Source organism: Plecotus auritus, assembly GCF_963455305.1.
Source record: "Plecotus auritus genome assembly, chromosome: 7".
Classification (NCBI taxonomy): Eukaryota; Metazoa; Chordata; class Mammalia; order Chiroptera; family Vespertilionidae; genus Plecotus; species Plecotus auritus.
In genome coordinates this window covers 76,935,248-76,957,940 of record NC_137774.1, presented here as the reverse complement: position 1 = coordinate 76,957,940, position 22,693 = coordinate 76,935,248, and the positions used below count along the sequence as shown (strand labels likewise).

The window sequence follows — 22,693 nt, the reverse complement described above, 5'->3', positions numbered from 1 at the left end:
CTCTGTCTCTCTCCCTCTCCCTTACCCTCTCTCTATTAAAAAAAAAAGAAATAAAGAAAAATTAATAAAAAACATATTTAAAAAAAGAATACAGAGAACAGGGATTTTTATAGTAAGTGGGATTATGATGAGATGAAATTGCCAGATTGGACACAAATTTCGTTAATGTCTCACAGGGCAAAATCACTGTACCCCTTGCATTATCTTCCCACTGGACAGAACGGACAACCATGCGCAGTTTGAGTGTTTCATTATTGTAAAATGCTTGCACCTGCTCAATTATGCACATAGGGACTCTCTCTAAGCATGTAGTCAGCTTTTTGCCTTAATTTTGTTGTTTTTTTTTAATCACTGTTTTTTGCATCACCTGACACTTGGTGTGTATTTATTTATGTTTATTGCCTGTTGCTTTGTGTAGTATGTGGACTCCCTGAGGGCAGGGAAGCGAGATGTCTTGCTCCCGGCTGCCTCCCCATGTCAATATCCAGCTGTGGAAAGTGCTCGATAAATATTTGTGGTGTGACTGGGTGTGTCAGGCTAGAGAGGAACATGACGCCACTGCTTCAACCCTGGAGCTCACCACCTGGTGAGCGAGACTCGGAAACAATTACGCATTGAGTCTTAAAGGGGCTGTATCACAGAGGGAAAGGCTTTCTGAAGAAGGGACAAAGCAGACGAGCTGGGTGAGCGTGGTTTCAGGGTAGGCGTGAGTCAGGGGGCTGACGGCTAAGAGTGCATTGTGTTCTGGGAACAGGAGGGAATTCAGTATGGTGGTCGGGATGGCCTGGAACATAGGCAGAGGCCAGATCTTGGGGGCCTTGAGGGCCCTGTGCCAGGAGGGTGGGTGTTATGCAATGACCTCTCACGGCAGATATCCTCAGAGACTTGACATTCATGACTGATATCCAGCCCCAAAATCAAGTCCCCGAATTCACAAGGATGTCCTTCCATCATACATGCTGAAGAACATGCATTTTTAAAGATCTTACACATCTGCTTATGAAATCCTCCTAGCCAACACCGAGTGTAGACTTGGGGAGATGAGGCATTTTATGTAGCTGAGAGGGGTGTGGGGAAGAACCCAGCTCTTGGAGACTGGCCTCCCTGCAGCGTCTAGACTTGCAGTTTCTCCACAAGTCAGTTTACATGCTGAGAGCATGTCCTTTGGGTTCTGTATTAGTTTCCTGAGGCTGCCGTAACAAATTACCTCAAACTGGGTGGCTTAAAACAATAGAAATGTATTCTCTCAGTTCTGGAGGTCAGAAATCCCTGAAGGCTCTGGGGGATTCTTCCTGCCTCTTCTGGTGGCTCCAGCATTCCTTGGCTTGTGGCCACATCACTCCAATATGCACATGTTGTCCATTGCCATCTTCTCTGTGTCTCAAATCCCCCTTTCTTTTTTCTTATAAGGATACTGGTCTTGGGATTTAGGGCCCGCCCTAAACCTAGGATGACAACATAAACCATAACTTAATTACATCTGCAAAGATCCTTTTCCCAAACAAGCTCCCATTGTAGATTCTGGGGGTTAGTATGCAGACCTATATTTGGCAGGGGGTGGGGGGGAGGAGAGAGGGGCACATACTATTCAATCCACTGCAGCTTCAGAAAGGTTTGGAAAGCAGTTTGCCTTCTGTTTCTTCAGGAATGACTGAAATTGTCTTGAACTCCAAATAGTAGAAGATGAGGAACCCGGGTTTCACTGGGGATACCTCTTCCCAGGTCAAGGTGTGAGCAAATTTGGTGTCTGGTGGGAGCCCACTTCTAGGTTCACAGACAGCAGTATTCTCATTGTGTGTTTTTGATACGTTTTGTTTTTTAATATATTTTTATTGATTTCAGAGAGAAAGGGAGAGGGATCGAGAGATAGAAACATCAATGATGAGAGAGAATCATTGATTGGCTGCCTCCTGCACGCCCCACACTGGGGATAGAGCCCACAACCTGGGCATGTGCCTTTGGCCGGAATCGAACATGGGACCCTTCTGTCTGCAGGTAGAGACTCTATCCACTGAGCCAAACCGGCTAGGGCTTCTCACTGTGTTCTCACAAAGCAGACGGAGCTTTCTGGGCTTCTTCCATAAGAGCACTAATCCAGTTCATGAAGGTTCCACCCTGATGACCTGAGCCCCTCCCAAAGGCCCACCTCCTAACACCATCACATTGGACGGACTTGAAAATCACTGGTTGGCTGCCCCAGTGTTGCTGGGCAGCTCCTCTCCGATGCTGGACAGGTGGACCTGCTGACACCGCTTTGGGCACTGTACCCAGCTGTTGTGTGAGGACCCGCAGTGCCTGGAAGGTCTCCCTGGTTCGTGCTGGGAACCCAGCCTGAGGCATTCCTGATTGCTCGGCACAGAATTGGGCTTGAGCTGGCAGTCACACCTGGGACATGGCTGCAATCTAATACCGCACTCACTGGCTTTCTAGGATGTAGGACAGGAAACTCCGCACATACAGCGTCGCCATCCCGTTGGGAGGACAAGCACCCTGCACACAGCTCTTCTGCCCCTGAATCCACTGGGGACACATATGGCTGCTGTGGCTGAGGGCTAAGATATGGGTGGGGCAACTTGATGCCTAGATGGGGCAAGCTACTGATATTTTCCGTCAGTCACGTAAGGCCAGGTTTGCCGTCAGGTCATGGCTCTGAGTCCAGATCACCCACACACGGGGCTCTCACCTCAAGAGGGGCAGACACAGCAGCCCAGTCTACCTTCACTCTGCATGAAGAACTTGGACTCATGGTTGAGCCCAGGCAGCACGTCTCCCTTCCAGCAGCCCACAGGAGTCTTATTGGGCATGGGGTCCATGGTGCAGATGCCTTGCCCAGTCCTCCGAGGGGCTCCCAGATCCCTCGAAGTGACCCTGGTGTATAACACGGAGCCTGGGTTTAAGGCAGGCTGTTCATCTTGAGGTTTCCCATTTGTTCTTCACCCAGCTATTGTCACAGGACAGTGTACAAAGAAAATCCGTTTTATTTGTAGAGGTGGGTGGAGATTGCTCACAGAGACTTCTTTAGAAGGGGACAGTCAAACCTTACACATCAAGCAGGCCACGGTATACAAGCTGAAAATGCTCCCAAACCAAAAAACAGCCTGGCTCAGTGGTTGAGCGTCAACCTATGAACCAGGTCACTGGTTGCGGGCTGGATCCCCAGTGGAAGGTGTGCAGGAGGCAGCTGATCAATGATTCTCTCTCATCATTGATGTTTCTCTCTCTCTCTTTCTCTCCCTTTCTAAACTCAACAAAAATATAGAGGAGAAAACAAACACATAGGACTGTATCAGCAATCTATTGAAAATGCCCCTGGGTATCATACACAGATTGGCTAATACAACCTTCACAGTAACTGGAAGAGGAGTGGCACCATTCACAGAGGAGGCAGCTGAGGCAGAGAGGTGAGCGAGGTCATGTGTCCACAGGCATCCGGCTGCTGCTCCGTGGCAGTCAGTATTTGAACCCAGGCCAGCCCAACCCGAGCTTATGCTCTTCACCAGGAATGATGAGTCACAGCCTTGCTCTTCACAGTGTGGTGCCAGACCAGCAGCACCAGTGTCACCTGGAAGCTTGTTAAATGGTAGCATGGGCCCCCGCCCAGGACTGGAGAGACCTTGGGCGGTCTACATGCATCACCATTTGCTGGTTTTACCATGTCTTTCCTGTGCAGGCTTGAACAACCAAGTCCCCTTCTTGGGCCACATATTTCTCTGAAAATGTTAGAATGTGTCAAAAAAGAATTGGGTCCAATGGCCTGGGTTAATTCCCCAAACATCTCCCTGGTTTGATGATTCTGAAATATTGCCACCAAACAAGCACTTACAGAGGCTCAAGCAAAGCCGTACAGCTCGGCGAAGAGGGCGCATTCGACTCCGAGAAGTGACCATCTGACCATGCTGTGAACTACAGTGGTCGCGATTAACTGCAGGCTCCACTTAGAGGAAGCTTCAGGCTGAGCAGCTTAGACATAAAAGTATTTGCCCTAATGTGCCAAGTGAAAGGTGTGACAACGCTATTGCTTGGTGCCAATTACACTTATGGCTTGTCCCCAGGAGTGCTAGGAGCGTGGCTGCTAGTGCTGACACATGGCCGGCTGGGGCTGTGCAGCGGGGTTCTCTTTTCAAGACTCATTACCAATATGTCCCATCGTGTTCTGCGACTTGGTCCCATCTATCCGAGTAGCAACCCTGGAAAACGGGAGTGGCTCCAAGGCTATGCTCCTGAAACACAGTGCATGCGAGCCCCTGAGGGTCCTGTCACAATGCAGGTTCAACTCGGGTCTGGGCCTGGCTGCTGCTGTTCTAACAACCTCCCAGTCGGCGCCACCGCTGCTGCTTATGGGAATGTGGGAAGAGCATGGCCATCGGGATCAGCTGGGCGCGGGCTCTGAGCTTGACTCTGCCACTTGGTAGCTGTGTGATGTTGAGCAAGTTGCTTAACCTCTCTGAGCTTCAGATTTCTCATTATGGGGATCACTTCTGCCTTTTAGGGTCTTTATAAGATTTAGAGCTAGTGTGTGCAGATTTTCTTCCCACTCCTGGAAGGGAGGGGTGAGATTCATTCTCCTGTATTGCCTTCACTGCAGGTTCAGCGGAGACCCATTTTTCTTTCCTCAAGTAGCGAATTGTCCTATTGCAGGTCAGGGTTTCTCAACCTCAGCACTGTTAACATTTGGGGCTGGATCATTCTTAGTTGTGGGGGAGCTGTCCTGTGCACTGCACGCATTTAGCAGTGCCCCTGGTCAGTAGCACCCATCTCCTCGAGTTGTAACGACCAAAAATGTTTGCAAACATGGCCAAATGCCCCTGGAGCCTGCAACCGGGAAACACTGTCCTAGCAATAATTTATACTAGTGATTCACTCAACTTGTGTCCAATACCTAGTCTGGGCCAGGCCATAAGCCAGGAATATATTGCTATTAAGACTAATAGGATACTTGACCTCATGGACATTTTTTTTCCTTTTGGAGCCTCAGTTCCCAACTGTTAAATGGGTATAGCCAGGCTGCTGACCTAGAGTTACTGCGAAGATGAAATAAGACTCGCAACTGCCTGAACCCTGGTATGCAGATAAGCCAATGACTGCAGTGTGATGGACCTGAGAAATGAGTCTGGGTGCTTGGGGAGAGGTGAGCCTGGGCAGGGACAGCTGCAGCTGGAGGGGTAGAGAGAAGCCAGGAGGTCTGGGCAATGAGGGGCAGGCGGGGAGGGGCCATGCTGGGCCCTGGAGGAAAATGTGCAGGAGAAGCAAGCCAGGGGAAAGGGTGCTGCAGGGAGAGCCAAGGGCAGTGGGAAGATGGGACCCAAATTGGAAAGGACAGAGAGACAGCGGGAGAGGGGTATAGAGTGACAGGGTGGGGTGGAAATGGGAGAGAGGCACACACAAAGGATAACCAGACAGACACATGTATTTTGGCTATAAAGGGTTAAAACAGAAGACAAAGGCTCAAGCTCCACTTGCCAGGAGAGTGCAGTGCCAACCTCCTCCTCCCAAAGGCAGGGACAGGGATGGGCGCCGCAGCCATGAAGGAAATGAGGCTTCTGAGTCTCACTTTGCGTGGTGTTATTACAGTAATTGTGGCGACATATTAAACACATCTGTAAGCAGCAGAGGGGAGCGTAGAAGACAACTGGCTCAGCCCTGGGTGCCCGCCCCTAAGGGAAGTGCGAGTGGAATCAAGTTGAGAACATTTGCCCAACGTGACCAAGCAGCTCTTGAAACATCCTGCAACGCATTACAGCAGCCTGAAAACACAATGCATGGACTTCCGGCGGAGCAGGGACGTTTTCTGGGAGGAGCAACCGACTCCAGAATACTATCCTGCATCATATAAGGTGCATTTGCCATGTTTTGAAAATGCTAACACCTCACCCTGGCCGGTGTGGCTCAGTTGGTTGGGCGTCATCCCGTGCACTGAAACCTTGCTGGTTTGATTCTTAGCCAGGGCACACGCCCAGGTTTCAGGCTTGATCCCCCATAGGGGGAGTGCAGGAGGCAGCCGATTGATGTTTTGCTCTCACATCGATGTCTCTTTCTCTCTCCCTCTAAAAAATAAATAAATAAATAAAAAGGCTACCATCTCGAATCTTGAGCCCACCCCTCTGGAAGCCTCTGTCTTTATTAGAGCCTATCAGAACAGTGGAGGAACTGTGCTGTCGGACGCGATGGGTCACGTTCCTGGTTCCACAAAGATCTTCCACAGCTCCTGCAGCAAAAAGAGAAAGGCGAGATTCTCCAGATGCCCAGAGGAGGCTTCCCAATTTCATAAAGGGACATAATTAGCAAAGAACAAACAACACGTGAGCCAGGGGCAGCAGGCAAGCTACTGCAGGAGTGGGCCCTTCCCCCATGTCTCTGTGCTGTGGGCTGTTCTCTCTGCTTCACTGTGGAGAAGCGATAGGTAGGTCCCAGCAGGAGTCCAGGAGGCATCAGATGCCACACGGGCAATAGGAACCAGGAAAGGACAGCAAGCCGCCACAATTTCTCCACCTGGGCAGGTCTTTAGTGCCATGTACCCTGGCTGCTGAATTTAGAAGCAGCTGTGGCTGCAGGTGGAGAAGGTACAACAACATGCCACGTTCTTAGTGGGAGCTCCACGTCCTATTTGCTGTCTACCGGGAGGCTGACAAGCAGCGAGGCTAAGGGGCAGGGAGGCTGCCCAGGGGCAGTGAAGCAATAAACAGAGGGGGGAAATTGGATGGGGAAGACTGACAGGGTGCATTTGAAATATGCTGTTGCAGAAAAGCTCTACGAATAGCCTGGACTGCCAGAAAGATGAACACGTGGGTCTTAGAGCAAATTAAGCCTGAAGCATTGCTGGAGGCAGAAATGACACAACTGAGCCACCCTACTTCAGGCACATCATGAGGCAGGGTTCCTTGGAAAAGACAGGGATGCTGGGAAAAACAGAAGGCAGCAGAAAAAGAGGAAGGCCAAATATGAGAGGGACTGACCCCATGAAAGAAGCCACAGGCCTGAGCAGGGCTGCTGAGGACAGGACACTGGACAGCACTCAGCCACAGGGCCACCAGGACTCGGAGCCGAGTCAACAGCACGTGACACACACACCTCCTCACAAATGGCAACCACACTGATGCAGTGCTGTGCTTGCTTTGGGGACAGGACAGGAGTGTGAGGGAGAGGGCCTCCTCCTCCCCTTTCCTCCTCAGAATCAGGCTGGGGTCTCCAGACCCAGCGAAAGGGAGGCCACAGCCCGAAGGTAACGAACGAAGGACGTGAATTCTGGAGCTTTGGACGTCTGTGAATCCTGCTCCTGGTAACGTTACAGGATTTTCAAGTTTTCTCCAAGTGCTGGGCTTAGAAACAGTAACCGGAGGTCAGTGGCTGTAGGCTTAAGCCCCAGCTCTGCTGCTCCCTGGCTGGGTGACTCACTGTGGCATTAACTGGGACAGGGATGATGTCATCGGGATGATTACTAAGAGGCCTGATATGGTGGGACCCCATTGTGGGGTCAGAAGGTCATCGGTCACCAGACAAGCCTGCCTGGTCCACAAGGCCAGCACATTTCCCCCGGGAAGGTGCCACCATCAGCACCAGAAGTCCCTGCACCAAGATCTTCAACCCAACCAAGTGGCTCCCACAGCTGAGCCCCAGCGGCCCACAGGGAAGAACTGTGCTGTAAGGTGACGGTTCACCTGCAGGCCACCCCTGCACACGCTGACTCTTGGGAGCAGGGGAGAGCCCATCACAGGCTTCACTAAAGAGAGCACGTTGTCGACTCAACAGCACCCCGCCGAGCACCCACCAGCTGCCGGATGCGCTCATATTCCAGGCGCTGTGGGAAGGAGGCTTCCACCGGCTCCACCGCGAAGCGCAGCTGGCCATCCCGGAGCTGCTCCAGCTGCTGCAGGCAGGCGCGGAAGTGGTCGTAGGCCTCGCAGGTGATGTCCAGGTGACTCAGTGTGAAGTTCAGCCTGCAAACAAGCAGCCCACACACTGCCGTCCCCACTGGGAAGGCTCGGGCGTTCCCTCCCTGCAGGCCTTCCTGCTGGTGGGTTTTCCCTGAGTGCCCACTGTGTGCTGAGAATCTGTGTGCTGCCTGCCTGGGTCTGCAGGGCGGCCGGGGAGGTGGACACAGCTACCACCTCCATTTTACAGCTGTGGAGACAGCCTCAGCATTGAAGGCACGTGCTCAAGGTGACCCCATGGCCCAAGGAGCTACAAATTGGCGCACGGCATGGACACAGACTAACATCTGAGGCCAGCACAGATCTGGACATGGCTTGTCCATGACAGGGCAGTGGCACAGGGAGGGGCAGAGGCCTGCGAGAACCTGTGGGAAGAGGAACACTGCTGGGAAGTGGGTGGGGTGGGGAGATATGGGCCGGGCAGGGGGAGGGGCGATGACCAGAACTGAGTCCTCACAGAGCATCTCCAGCTGGGCCACTCACACCTCTCTACACCCTAGTCTGCAACATGATTGAACTTGAAATTCAAACTCTGTCTCTTTCCCTTTTCTTTCCAAAATCTTTTACTAGGAAAATGTCCAAGATATAAAAGAGCGAGAACAGGTAATGAACTGCCCAGCTTCAGCCTCTGTCACCTCTGCCTTCCTTCCACCACTCGATTAAAAAGAAAATGTCAGACATCACAGTATTTCTTCCATATGCGTGTCTGTGTGTATCTTGAAAACATAAAGGCTCTTTTCACCTAAAATAAATTCAATGGTAATTCTTATATTTTTAAAATATGGTTTTATTGATTTTAGAGAGAGCGGAAGGGAGAAACACTGATGAGAGAGAATCATTGATTGGCTGCCTCCTGCATGCTCCTTACTAGGGATCAAGCCTGCAACCCAGGCATGTGCCCTGAGCCAGAATTGAACCAGTGACTGACCTCTTGCTTCATGGTCAAGGCTCAACCACTGAACCACACCAGCCAGGCAAATTCAATCATAATTATTTATCATCAAGTAGCCAGTCAGTATTCAACTTTTCCTGACTGTCTCGATTTTTCCTTTTACGACCTCCAATCAGAATTCAGGAGGGGGTCACTGGTCATGTGCTGCCCTTGGTCATGTGGGCCTTGAAGGAGGTCCTAGACACTATCGGTGTAAACAGCGAACTTGCTGTGTGGATGGCTTTGTACAGAGCTGTGATCGCTGCCACAGGCTGAGTTCCTAAGTGCTGAATTGCTGGGTGAGTGATTACATTAGGTGTGGTGGCTTTTGATACATGTTCTGAACTGCCTTCAGGAAAGCTGTGGCCTATCGTAGGGCTCAGAGAGAGCTGTACAGAGTGTCTAGCCCTGACCAGTCATGAGATGGACGTTGCATCAGCAGGAGCCTGAGCGGTTTAGGCCATTCCAGCGGAACGTCCTGGAGGGGTGCATCTGCATCAGGGAGAGGACAGAGGCCTGGAGGCCCGAGAAGACAGATGGCGGCCTGGAGGGAACACTCAGAAAGAGCAAAGGCCCTTGACAGTGCGGTGGCCATGTGCCTCGGCTCTGGTGCACAGCATACTAGTACGTTCAAGCCCTCAACCACACACTGACCAGCTGTGGCCAGGAAGGTTCCCTGATGTCGCTCAGACTTCGTCTCCTCACCTGAGAAATGGGACGGCAGTGCCTACACACAGGTGGGCTGGTGTGTGGGTTACATGAAGTGTGCAGGGCATACAGTAGATGCTGACTAAATGAGCGGTAATAAGGACACTGACTGTGACGTGTCTAGATGGTGAGCCTGGCTCTCAGAATGCCAGCACTGCCTCCCTCAATGCCCCCACCCCCCTCCGGCCCCTCTAGTGTGGAGCTCACCTCTTCTCCACAGAGAGAATGGCTGTGCAGGCGTTTTTCAATTTGTGAGTGAGTCGGAAGAGTGTTTTAAACAGAGCATCAGTTAGGTCATCGTCATAGAACACTGCAGGGAAGAAAACAGGCATTAGCGGAAAACGTGCAAATACCAGAGAAATCTGTTCCTCAGAGGACCCATGCCATTATGGACGGGGTCCTGATGAACTGGAGCATCAGTTCTCAGAATTCACACTGCACGGAGATGTGGGGATGTCCCGGAAAAGTGCTCCTAGACAGAGAGGACGCCGAGCGGCGGGATGCTGCACGTGGCTCCGTGACAGTGACACTGGCTGTGAGGGGCTGACATTCTCACCTTCGGCCGCAAGCAGTATGGTGGTGTGGCCGTACAGGTCGAAGACATCCTCTTCCGACCAGCTGAAGGGGACTTCCGGGTCTGGGAGAAAAGAAGAAAGGGTGTTTTGTGCTCTCTCCTGTCTCTGTGGCCACCAACTCTCACTGAGAGACGGACTGAGAGGCTGCAGAAGAAATGGGGTTCGGGCCACTCAGTGCAGCAGGCACTGCCAAGGCAGCCCCGAGTCCCAGCACCCTGCTTCAGGGACACGGCTGCCTATGTGGGACCCACGTGAGAGGTGCCCTTCCACGAGGAGGCAGCGTAGTGAGTGGGGACGGGCGGACTTGGCCTCACCCTCTGCCTTGCCCGCAACCTGTGCAAACACGATCTGTCCCGTGTCCCTGGCTCCCAAGCCGTGTTCACTGTGCAACCCTGAGAAAGGGCTTCACCTCTCGTTTCAGGGTCCGCACTAGACGGCTCCCTCAGAGGATGGCTGGGGAGGGGACAGGACCTAAGGTATGCTATGTGCTTGATAGGTGACAGGTACTCCACAAGCAATGATTTTCCCTGCCTGACGTCTTATAGGGAAAAGTTTTCATACAAAGAAAGAGCAAGCCTACAGGTCTGAAACATTTGTATAAGGAATTCAGAAAACCCTCACCCAGAGCCCTGAAGCCATATGGCTGGCTCCCTGCTGTGGGAGCCCTGGAGTTGGAGACCTGGTTCACACCTGATCCCCTGGGTGGGAACTCACCCCAAACATGGGTCTCCACTCATACCTGCTGCACAGTGACACTGTGGAGTCTGAATACCATGAATGGAAGGTGCCTGGTATACAGCAGGTGCCCATGAATAACACCTGTCACTTTCAGCCAATGAAGGGAACTTGCTGTGAGCTGTGGACTGTGGCAGCAGCCTGGATCTGCTGTCAGTCAAGGCCACAGGACCACTGGCCTTGAGATACTACCAGGAACCACTGAATCAAATGGGGCATGAGAGCAAGACACGCACCTGTGCAGAGGTCCTCTTTCAGCCAGTCCAGTTCTCTGACCTTAACTCCACTGCCTGTAAAACAAACAAACAGAACTTACTAAGCTCTGCAAACAATTAGGAAAAAGGAGAAACGTTTACACTGTACACCAAAACCCATCCATCCTCTCACCCTCCTTCATCTTCCCTCCCTCCTTCCTATCCATCCATCTTCCCACTCATCCATATATATCCTGTTTTCCATCCATCCATCCAGTCAGCATTTTTTGAGTGCTGAGTATTAGGTCCCATGCCAGACACAGGGAATACAAATGCCCCTCCCTGGGGACCCGCAGCTAAGACTGGCAAGTTAGCAGACATGGACAAGGCAGGTGGTCAGGGCAATGTTAAAGGGATGTGCAGGTGCCCAGGAGGAAAGAGGGGCTCTCGTGTCGGACAGGGTGTTGGGAAAGGCCCAAAGAAGGCAATCATGCCTGCTTCGTCCTTCGCCCTGTTGACTGGTTACCGTACACTGGGCACTAAACAAACACCACAGCAGTGGGGATCACAGACAGGGCCCCTGCCCTCATGGGGCATGTGGTCTAACGGGATGGCAGACACCAATCAACCAGTTGCATCAACAAATGTCAAATGCAATGGTCCAAGGTGTCATGAGTGTCTGTGTGAGGGCTGTGACCTCATCTGGAGCTCGGAGCATAATTAGGAACTGATGGAGGAAGAGGGAAGAGAAGACCGTTCCAGGCAGAGGGAGCAGCAAGTGCGCAGGCCTCAAGGCAAGGGGAACCTCCAACAAGGCCAGGAAGACTTGTGTGGGAGGGGCTATAGACAGGTAGGGCCAGATCATGCAGATCTCAGACAAGCAAACAAATTCGGTCTGTACTCGGAGGGCATCGGGAAACCTATAAAAGGTTGGCAGCTGGAATGACCTGATCTGAATCTGGAAAAGCGCCCCAGGCTGCTCAGAGGACGAAGGTGTACACAGGCAGTCCAGTGAGGAGTTGCTGCTGGCATGTACCACGCAAGCTTATTCTTGCAGGTGGTGCAGAGCTGGCAGGGGCGACATTCCGACAGAGGGAGAGGCATCTGAAATGGGTCCTCGGCTCACTGAATGCAGGGCTGGAGTGGGACCATCAGGAGAGGAGGCAGAAGAGGCAGGCAGGGGAGGACCAGGAGGTTTGGGAGCCAGAGAAAGAGCTTGAACTTTACCCCTTGAAGAGGTCAGGCTTCATCTAGAAAGGTCACTCTGGATGCTACATGGAGGACAGCTTGGCCGGGTCAGACAAGGAGCTGGGTGATGAGGGAGGGGCCACTGTGACATGCAGGAGAGGCTGATGTTGGATGTGGCGTGGGTGTGGGAAGGAGATGATGCAGGGACAGTCATCTAGGATCTGAAACTATGTGAAACTAGTAAGGCTCTGCTCCCTGCATTCACCGGGGTGTAGAGGGAAGCAGGCGGAACCCCGTCTCCAGGTCACAGTCCTGGGTGTTTGTCCCACTTGCCAAACAGAGACACCTCCCTCCCAGGCTGGGCCTCACCTCCAGAGGCAGTCAGGTGGCTGTTGAGGGCAATGTTTCGCTGGCACGTGGCCAAGAGGTCTGCACCGACATCTGGAACGACAGAAGGACCTGCCATCAAGCGCCGGCCACTACGACGCTTTATTTCCGTGTTGTTGCCCGGAGAGCTGATATCAACAGCACGATTACAGACGTGCAACATTGAGGCTAAATGTCTCCTGTGTGTTTTACTGCCAAAATTAACTCTGTACCTTAAGGCTCTCTTTAATGAGCTTTCCTTTAAATAAGAGATGGTTGTCCTGGTGGAGACAGACTCTACACGCCAGAGGGAAGGGTGAGCTCTTCTCTAGTTTCTGACACCTGCATAGCACATCCCATAGCCACGCTGAGTGTTTCTAACCACCCACAAGCTGGTATCACAGCTCCCATCTCACAGATGAAGACTTGAGCAAGGTCAGGCCACTACTAAGAACAAGGGCTGGGACTTGAACCTAGGCATCTCTGACTCCAAGTCTAGGCTCACTCTTTGACACCCCAGAAAACTGACCAGAGTTAGAAGGGTGTTCGGATGTGATTAATGGATACACAGAGCAAATTCAAACAGGCAGGAGGCAGCTCTCCTGTGCACAATTCACTGTCACTGCCATGGCATCTTTCCCCAGCTGCCTGCTACTCTGACCAGGTGGGGTTTCCTGTCATTTCAGCAGGACTGAGATGCAGTGCAGAGAATCCTTGCAGGGGTGGGGGTGTGAGGCTGAGGGAAGGGGGCGGGGTGTAGCACTGTGCCAAAAAATTACTTTCCAATTAGAACATCTGTGTGGAAGGTACAAAGTCTTGTTAAGGACACCTGCCTGGCCACTGTGGCTGTGACGCCCCATCCCGCCCACTGCAGACTCCCTGGGACCAGACTACTGTCTCTATCCCAGGACCGTGCAGAGTCTGGTAAAGGGGAGAGCTCCCTGCTCTCCGAGGGCACATACCTGTCCCTTCCCCGGGCCACAGGGTGGAGAGAATATTGATGGTGTGTGCCTGACAGCACAAAACTGGTTCACAAGTTTTTAAACCTCTGATAGTTTTTGTCCAAACAGATCTCATGTGGGACTCTAACATATGAAAGATAAGAAAGGGGCAGCTCTGGCTGAGTGGGTTGGGACCCTGGAGCCCTGGGGTTGTTCCCCCATCCCTTACTGCATATGACCTTGGCCAGCCCTTTGACCTTAGCCTCAGTCTGCCCATTTGGACAAAGGGATGGTAACACGCTCCCTGGCGACTGCCCAGGGCCACTCACTGTGAAGTTAGGAGCAGGTCCTGATGTACATGGAAGGTTTTATTAACTGTAATGTGCCAACCCTGGGCACGCTCTTCTTCATGGTGGTAAATCCCTCTCAGGGATAAGACACCTTGATTACATCCTGCTATGAGGCACCAGGCAGAGAACACAGCTCTGGGTGTTGGTTAGGTGTGACTCTGAGAAGTGCTCAATGGCAATCTACATGAAAGTGTCAAGGAGCCTCAAACAGGGTGGCTGCCTGCACACTTCTGACTCGGTTGACTTAGGTCACAGTGGTTGGCAAACTGCGGCTCATGAGCCACATGCGGCTCTTTGGCCCCTTGAGTGTGGCTCTTCCACAAAATACCACGGCCTGGGCGAGTCTATTTTGAAGAAGTGGCATTAGAAGAAGTTTAAGTTGAAAAAATTTGGCTCTCAAAAGAAGTTTCAATAGCTGTACTGTTGATATTTGGCTCTGCTGACTAATGAGTTTGCCGACCACTAACTTAGGATATCCGAAAAGCATGCCCAAATCACAGGCCATCCCTAGCTTCCTCTTCTCTGTCTCAGAAGCAAGAGATGCAGCCTATGAAAATGGGACCTAGGAACCAATGAAAGGCAAACCACCTCAGCAGGAACCATAATGACAGTACTTACCCGATGAGCTAACACTGTCTTATAACTGCTAACACTCTCTACAAGAGCAGGCCGGGCACGTCAGGAGTGTAGCTGACAGTCGCTCATGTCAATTTGCTGGTTTTCAGCAACTAGGTTACGTAAGATGTTATTATTGAAGGGAGCTGGTGAAGGGTGCATGGCACTTTCTGTAATATTTTAGCAACTTCTGTGTGAGTCTAATGTTATTTCAAAATTAAAAACTAAAAAAGAAAGCAGCCGAAACCGGTTTGGCTCAGTGGATAGAGCATCGGCCTGCGGACTGAAAGGTCCCGGGTTCGATTCCGGTCAAGGGCATGTACCTTGGTTGCGGGCACATCCTCAGTGGGAGGTGTGCAGGAGGCAGCTGATCGATGTTTCTCTCTCATCGATGTTTCTAGCTCTCTATCCCTCTCCCTTCCTCTCTGTAAAATATCAATAAAATATATTTAAAAAAAAAAAAAAAAAAAAAGAAAGCAGTTGGCAACATGTATCAAAAGCTTAAGAAAGAGCACACTTGTAGGAATCTAGTCTAACAATGAACAAAGGTGCTCATTGCAGTGTAACTGACAGATGCAAAACAAACAAAAATATCACGGGGACAACCAAAATGCCCAGCAAAAGGAAAATGGTAAAAACAAAATAAAATTAAAAAGATGGTCATTAAAATCTTATTTATAAGTAAGTTTTAATGACATGGGAAAACACTCTTAAAAATGTTTTAAAAGCCTGGCTGACATGGCTCAGTGGTTGAGCGTTGACTTATGAACCAGAGGTCATGGTTCGTTTCCCAGTCAGGGCACATGCCTAGGTTGCGGGCTTGATCCCCAGTGTGGGGCGGGCAGGAGGCAGCCAATAAATTATTCTCTCTCATCACTGATGTTTCTCTCCCTCTCCCTTCCTCTCTGAAATCAATAAAAATATATTTTTTAAAAATTTGGTTTTGAATATTTTTAGAGGATACAGTACTGAATATAGTTTGATTGCAGCTATTGTTTGGGAGTATGTACAGCCCAAGCATTTGACATGCTTGATGTACACACAAAAGAAAATGGATTATAAGAGAAATATACAGTTAAAATATAGGTTCTAAAACATATGCTCACTGAGGACACCAACCTGACCTGTTTTATTCATTCCTGGATCTCCTGCATCTAGAACCACAGCTGGCACATAGTAGGTGCTCAATAAACTGCATAGTGAATCTAGGGATTCTAAAATTCTGAGAAATTTTAATTTTCTAATCTCCACAAGGTTTTCACAAGAGTAATCAAGGTTTCTATAATCGGGGAAAAATAACAAGCTTGTTTTTAAGCCTTATGAAAGGCACATTCTTTGTGGTTTTCTGAGATGTTTGCTCTTTCACGGGGATGTGATCAGAGGCACCAGCAGAGCCCCCAGCACGTTCTGAAGCAGAACTACAGTTGCCAAGGACTGGTTGTTGCTGGGTCATTCTGACATTATTGAGAAAACAAGGGAGGGTGGAAGAAACCACAGAACAGGATGGCAAAATCAGTAGCAGCTAACGTCCCATTTCCATTTCTCTCTCTCATTTTTTTTTAAATCCTCACCTGAGGATGTTTTTTCCATATGTTTTTAGAGACAGAGGAAGGGAGGGAGAGAGACGAGAGAGAGAAACATTGATGTGAGAGACACACATCGACTGGTTGCCTCCCTCATGCACCCTGAGTGGGGCTGGTGACTGAGCCTGCAACCGAGGTACGTTTGACCAGATTTGAACCGGAGACCCTTTAGTCAGCGGGCTGATGCTCTAACCAATGAGCAAACTGGCTAGGGCATCACTCTCTCACTTTTTTACAGTCAGTACACGCTTTGTGAAGAGATGGCTTCCCCTCAGGCTGAGATGGTGGGTGTTACCTGTACAATACACAGTCTGTGCCACGGTGGCTGCAATGATGCTGGTGAACCCCGTGCCAGCCCCGAGCTCCAGCACGGTGCGTCCCTGGAAGAGGTCCCGTTGGAACAGGATATAGTCAGCCAGGAACAGGGCACCCCGCCACACCTGGAGGGAGATGGACAAGGAACGACAGGTGACGTGAGGCTCCAGAGAGACCCTTCAGGGCCACGGGAAGTGGATAGGACCTACCCACCTGCTTGCCAACATCCTCCAGGGGCGTGGCCATGGTGTGTTCTGGACAGGATGGAAATCAAAAGAGAAAGGGCCTCTGTGAAAATGGGGATGGACACAACACAGAGGAGGAGCATGGCAAGCTGCACACGTGGTGGGATGAGCATTGGGGTTGGGCATCTAGGGAGTAGCAGAAACACAGGCTGTGCCACCAGCTGGGAGGGACATCTGAGGGTCACTCTCAATCTAGGCACCAGGGCCCCCTCTCAGAGAGCTGGAACCCTCTGCCCCATAGCCCGAGGACCAGGGTCATAATCGGTCTTGGCTCAACCTAATCACACACACCCACACTCCACTTTTTATGTTTAGTAACTGTTTACTAGAATTGTCACCTTCATGTTGTTTTGGTCAAGTGTATGCTTATAATAATCACAGCTCATCCCACAATATTTCCTTACACTTAGAACCACATGAGAAGTTGACAAAATAAGCTTTGAGTTTTACATCCTTTTCTGGGTGAAGAAGGATATAAGGAGTATTCGCAAGCACAAAATATGTTAGGGTAAAATCTGGTGGTGGCAGTTGGGGGAAGAGAATAGAAATATGAGACCAAGGAGAAAAAGGAATGATGGCAAACATGTTTGCTGTTAAATAAGAACTGGCTCTTATATTTTTAAGCGACGGCTATCAAATTTAAACACACAACACATGCACAGCAGGTAGCTTCGTACGCTTACTGGACGTGCAAGAGTCAAACCCCAAGCTCAGGAACGATGGACTAAGGAGGGGAGGAGATAGCCAGGTTGGAAGGAGCGTGGGTGATGCTCCCCCCAGGAGGGCCTGCCCTAGGAGGTCCCTCACGGATGGATGCCTCCCCTGAGCCAGGCCTGGGACTGGGACAGGGGATTTTATGTGACCCTCACAACGGCCCTGTGCGTAGTTATCACCAACCCATTTTACAGATAAAGACACTGATGTTTCTATCTCTCTCTCCCTTCCTCTCTGAAATAAATAAAAATATAATAAAAAAAAAAAAAAGAAAGGTGAACTTTTGGCACTGGGAGACAGAGAGATGGGTGGGTGGGGAGCAGGCCACACACCAGCCCTTTCCTGTGAGACTTGATTTTTTGCTTGCAGGATGGTAAGTTCCCAGAACACTAAACACAAGCACACCAGAGGCCAAACACTTATGAAATAACCAAGTCTGCTCCTCTCTTCCCCTGACCACGCCCCAACCCCCGCAGGGAGGCCAAGTGAGGACTGAGAGTAAAATGAGCCAATGAGCCGGCATCAAATCCCACCGCCACTCCAAACAAAAATTTGCAATGTTCTGATCACATAACGTGGGTAAGAACACAGGCTGTGGCATCAGACAGACCTGGGTATGAATTATGGCTCAGACAAGTTTAATGTCTCTGAGCCTCAGTTCCCTCCTCTGTGAAATGGGAATATTCATCCTTGGAAAGGCTGTGAGGACCAGAGGTAATGCACAGGACACACAGAACAAGGTTCTGGCATGAACTCCGTGTCTGGACTTGCTGCGACCAGCCTTCCTGGTGCCAGCAGGCACTCAATAATGGACTGTTAACATGTGGGCAGGTGGCTGTCAGAGCCGCTAGTCTGTCTGTCCGTCTGCCCCCAACCAGGCCCAGGTTTATTTGGGTCCTCAAGCACCATCAGGGACCCTGGATCTCAATGAACAGACTCAAACCAGAGCTCCTCTCCCCAAAATGAGCAGCACTGGGGGTGACAAGAGTCCTGGCTCTGGGGACATATCACATGGATTCACTGCCAAGCAGCATGGCCTTGGGCTTGTCACTTCCTCATCCGTACTCCCCTCAGAGGGGGCTGTGAAGACTACATGAGGTGATGTAGGTAAAATATCAGAACATGACAGGTGTCTAACCAACACTAGCTCATTCCTGCCCCGGATCCATATAGATCCTGGCACTTCCAGGGATCTGAAATCCTGGCGTCACCAAAGCCCTCTGCTCCACCCCGTGTCTGAGGTGAAGCCTCTTTCTGAACCCATGTCTCCTGCTACTCTGTCACCTCTCCTTCCCCACCTGGCCCCCAGCTCCCCACTCCTGGTTCATCTGACTGGCCTACAAACTCCTCCAGATTAATCCTGGATCTACCTCCCTGCCCCTGTGCCACATTCTAGCTCCAAAATCTCTCATGGCTCCCTGGTGCCGGCCAAGCTAGCCCAGTGTTCCACACCCTCTCCCCCTGACCCACACCACCAGCATGCCAGCTGGGTCAGAACATCAATGTGGGAGGCAGAAGCAGAGGGCTTCCAGGAGGAGGTGAAGGATAATGCTATAATTCCCTAGCCCGGGCCTGAACACAGCCAGGTGCAGACACATGACCTGATCAATACTGTGGTGCCGCCTTGGTGACAGACGAGCAAGACCTTCATTTACCTATTTTGATGATATTGTGGGTGCTGCTCTCCTGTGCGTTGTCTTCCAGGACGTCCTCTTCTTCCTGCGCTAGAATCATGGGATGTACCTTGTCTCTCGGAGGCCATGCAGGGTCCGGGTCAGAGGCAGCTCTTGGTCTTCTCACAACATCCAAATCCCCATCCTCGTCCAGCTGAGCTCCCGTCCCTTGCTGTCCAGTGGAGTCGACATCGGCCTGGAGGGGAAAACCTGCACCGCTGTGGCCACTCCCAGGAGGGGACCCGGTGCTGCCTGTCCTAGCAGGAGTCTCCTCTATGGGAACATCTCTATGATCACCTCCCATAGTCCCCGAGTCTGTCTGAGAGTCCTGGTTCCACAAAAGCTTGAACTGGGACAGAAAAACTGAAAGACAAAACACAAAAGGAGACTATTTCTTTCCCCCTTCCTCTCCTTTCAGAAAACTTGATTTCTAGAAAGCGTTGTAAAGGCCAGGTGGAGGCATACAAATGCCAGTGGAAAAGGCCTGTTTGATTCAGCCACGACATTGGGGACACACAGCAGCTGCAACCACCACCGAGGACAGCTACATTTAATGCTTACAGTGGCTATGAAGACAGCAGTAATGGCTCCATCTAAGAGACAAGGAAACTGAGGCTGAGAAGTTAAGTGATCCCACAAGGCCACACAGCTTTGAAGGTGGCTGAGGCTGAGGCAAGACTCACACCTGATCTGCTGGACTCCTAAGCGGATGCCCTGCTCACTACACTCTTCCACTTAAGGTCTGGAGGACAGGACAAGGATACCAAGTGTCCCTCACCATCTGGTGGCCAGAATGTCATTGGGACAAGTTTCACTAAGAGGATGTGTGTCAGGAGAGGCGGGCTGGAGGCGGGAGGTGCAAGGACTTGAGTGGACAGTCCGAGGCTGGAGTCCTCCATCTCCCAGGCTGTCCGACCCTGGGCAAATCACTTATCTATTCTGAGCCTCAGTTTCCAGATTCCAGGAATCCAAATTGAAACACAAGGAAAGGGGAAGTTCTTAGTCACACCACAGAATCACAAGCTAATTACACGGTGACTGGAACTGGGAAGGGTTGCCAGAGAGGGTCTGTCTGACCTGACATCTGGGGAGCCAGGGCTAAGAGGAAAGAATGTTCTGGGCAGAGTGAATAGCAAAAGCAAACACACTAAGGAAGGAAGGTGTGTGCAGTGTGTCAGGGGCAGAAAGGAGCAGAAAGTGGCCACAGAGCAGTAACAGAGAGGGAAATAAGTGTGGACCCATAGGCAGGGGCTGGGCGAGCTGGGGGCTACGCCAAGGAGCCTGCTTTTACTCTAAGAGCCAGGGGAAGCCACTGGAGGTCTAAATCAGGGCAGCGATGTGATCTACATTTTCAAGAGATCCCCTTGGTGTCTGGGGAGATGAGTGGGGGAGAGTGAGGGAAAAAGCCAGGGAGACCCAGTGGGAGGACCTAGAAGCAGCCAGCAAGGGATGAAGAGTGCTGGACTGGGGTAGGGGCAGAGGGGATGGAGGGCAGTGCCCAGGAGCAGGGCCCTGTCTCCTGGTTGGACTCCAGGCAGAGCTTGGCCCATTCACTTTTGCCTGGCACACAGCAGGTGCTCAGTAAAGCAGTTTACTCCGGGAAAGAAAGCACTTAATGGTGTGATGATAATAGTTCATCCAGTCTTCCCAATCTTTTCTCCCAAAATGAGTACGAGAAAACAAACTGGGGTCCACAGGGTGCCAGGCCACTCCACACACACCAGGCAGGACCTTACCGGGCTGCCCCATGCTGTTCAGCCGCACCATGAGGTGTCTCTGGTTGGGAGTGTAGAGGTGGACATCGGAGAGCACCGTGTCACTTTTGAAGGTGACCTCGTCCATGGTCGGGGTAGGAGCCAGCTACCAAGGCCCCAGCTCCACGCTGATTACAAAAGAGCAGCACCTGAGAATGGACAACAGGCTCTCAGGACAGCAGGCCCCTAAAGGGGGCAGCATAGAGTAAGCACGCCCAGCCAGGTGGTAGCAGCTCGGTATCACCTGGGCTGGCGGAAGCGCTTTCCTCTTCCCTTCTTTTAATTTTTCCTAAAGAAACTAGCTGGGAGCTCTCCCCTTTACCGGGCTCTACACCGTCCTGGGATGGGGACAGTAGTCTGGTCCCAGGGAGTCCCCGAGCCTGGGCAAGGGAAAAGAACCCGCCTAGAATTGTGTTATTTTGTTTGCACTGTGCTCATTTTCGTGGTAATCTCTTACGTTTGGCATAAAGTTTCCTTTCCCTTTTAATTTTTTCCAACTTTATTATGAAGATTTTTAAACAGACAAGAAAGTTGAGGGTATGGCATGTAAGCACATACTCTGCTTAGTGATTCAATGATCAACACTTGGTCACGTGCTCGCTCTATCTATCCGAGGCTGAGAGAGAGGAGTTGGGCTTCAGGGCCAAGGTAGGATTTCAAGACGGGACTTGGTGCCAGGAGACCCCCGCACCTTACCTCGCTCCACCACCTATCCCACAGGCTTACCCGCTCCAGGCCAGGCCGCAGCCTGGAGTTACACCCGGCCCTGCCGCTGCGGGGCTCAGACGGCCGCCATCACAGGCGGCCTGCGCAGGCGCGGCCCCACCACCTCTGCGTGCGTCGGACCGCCCGGCCCCCTGACCGCGCCCACCTGCTTGCGCTGCGCCTGCGCGCCGGGCCGCCGGCCAACTCGTGCAGTTCTGGTTCTGGGCTCCAGGGAGGTGCAGTGCTCACCTGCACTGGTTTTCTGGGGCGCCCGCCTGGGTGGAACCGGTCTGCGTGTGGGGGGCCGGTAGATAACTAGCCCGAGGTCACCGGCTGCTGAGTTGAGAGGCTTTGATTCCAGCTTGAACAGGGCTTTAGAGCGTGTGCTGTTAACCAGCATGACAGCTGGTTATTATTATCATTTTTGCTCTTAGTCCTCATTGTTAATAGCTGGTAGTTCATTCGTGCAGAATCTCAGTCTTTTTTTTTTTTTTCAGAATCTCACTCTTAGAGTCTAATAGGAAATGAAATCGGATTCATATGTTGTACTTAAAGCGAACTTCCAAGCACGTAGGGCCACTTGTAAAATATATTTGTGCGTGCAAGCACACGCACAGCGCCTCAACAGGCTCCCTTTGCCTTAATTATTTTTATTTTTTATTATTTTTTTTAAATAAATCTTTATTCAGATTATTACAATTATTTCTCCTTTTTCCCCCCATAGCTCCCCTCCACCCAGTTCCCACCCCACCTTCTGCCCTTACCTCCCCCCCACTGTCCTCATCCATAGGTGTATGATTTTTGTCCATTCTCTTCATGAACCCCCATACCCCTTTCCCCCTGAGAATTATCAGTCCACTCCCTTTCTATGCCCCTGATTCTATTATATTCACCAGATTATTCTGCTCCTCAGGTTTTTAATTCACTTGATTTTTAGGTTCGCTTGTTGATAGATATGTATTTGTTGTTCATAATTTTTCTCTTTACTTTTTTCTTCTTCCTCTTCTTTGAGAATACCTTTCAGCATTTCATATAATACTGGTTTGGTGGTGATGAACTCCTTCAGCTTTTTCTTATCTGTGAAGCTCTTTATCTGCCCTTCAATTCTGAATGATAGCTTTGCTGGGTAGAGTAATCTTGGTTGTAGGTTCTTGCTATTCATCACATTGAAAA

The 22,693-nt window shown here is 51.0% G+C and overlaps 1 protein-coding gene across 4 annotated transcripts; it reads right to left on the bottom strand.

The window, feature by feature from the left end:
• Positions 1-4,965: 4,965 nt before the first annotated feature.
• Positions 4,966-21,650, bottom strand: METTL22 (methyltransferase 22, Kin17 lysine). Of its 4 annotated transcripts, none has more exons than XM_080680160.1 (11): positions 21,542-21,650; positions 20,798-20,964; positions 19,044-19,257; positions 16,643-16,683; positions 16,410-16,554; positions 12,629-12,700; positions 11,114-11,167; positions 10,124-10,204; positions 9,775-9,877; positions 7,766-7,934; positions 4,966-6,205 (listed from the first exon to the last, which is right to left on the bottom strand). In XM_080680160.1, exons 3-11 carry the CDS (start codon positions 19,120-19,122, stop codon positions 6,170-6,172), a joined length of 780 nt encoding a protein of 259 aa, XP_080536286.1. In that variant the 5' UTR covers positions 19,123-19,257; positions 20,798-20,964; positions 21,542-21,650; the 3' UTR covers positions 4,966-6,169. The 4 variants fall into 4 exon arrangements, with proteins under 4 accessions (XP_080536286.1, XP_080536283.1, XP_080536285.1 ...); XM_080680157.1 differs by having other exon boundaries at positions 19,044-19,424; positions 21,542-21,643; XM_080680159.1 differs by having other exon boundaries at positions 19,044-19,112; positions 21,542-21,643.
• Between the last annotated feature and the right edge of the window lie 1,043 nt (positions 21,651-22,693).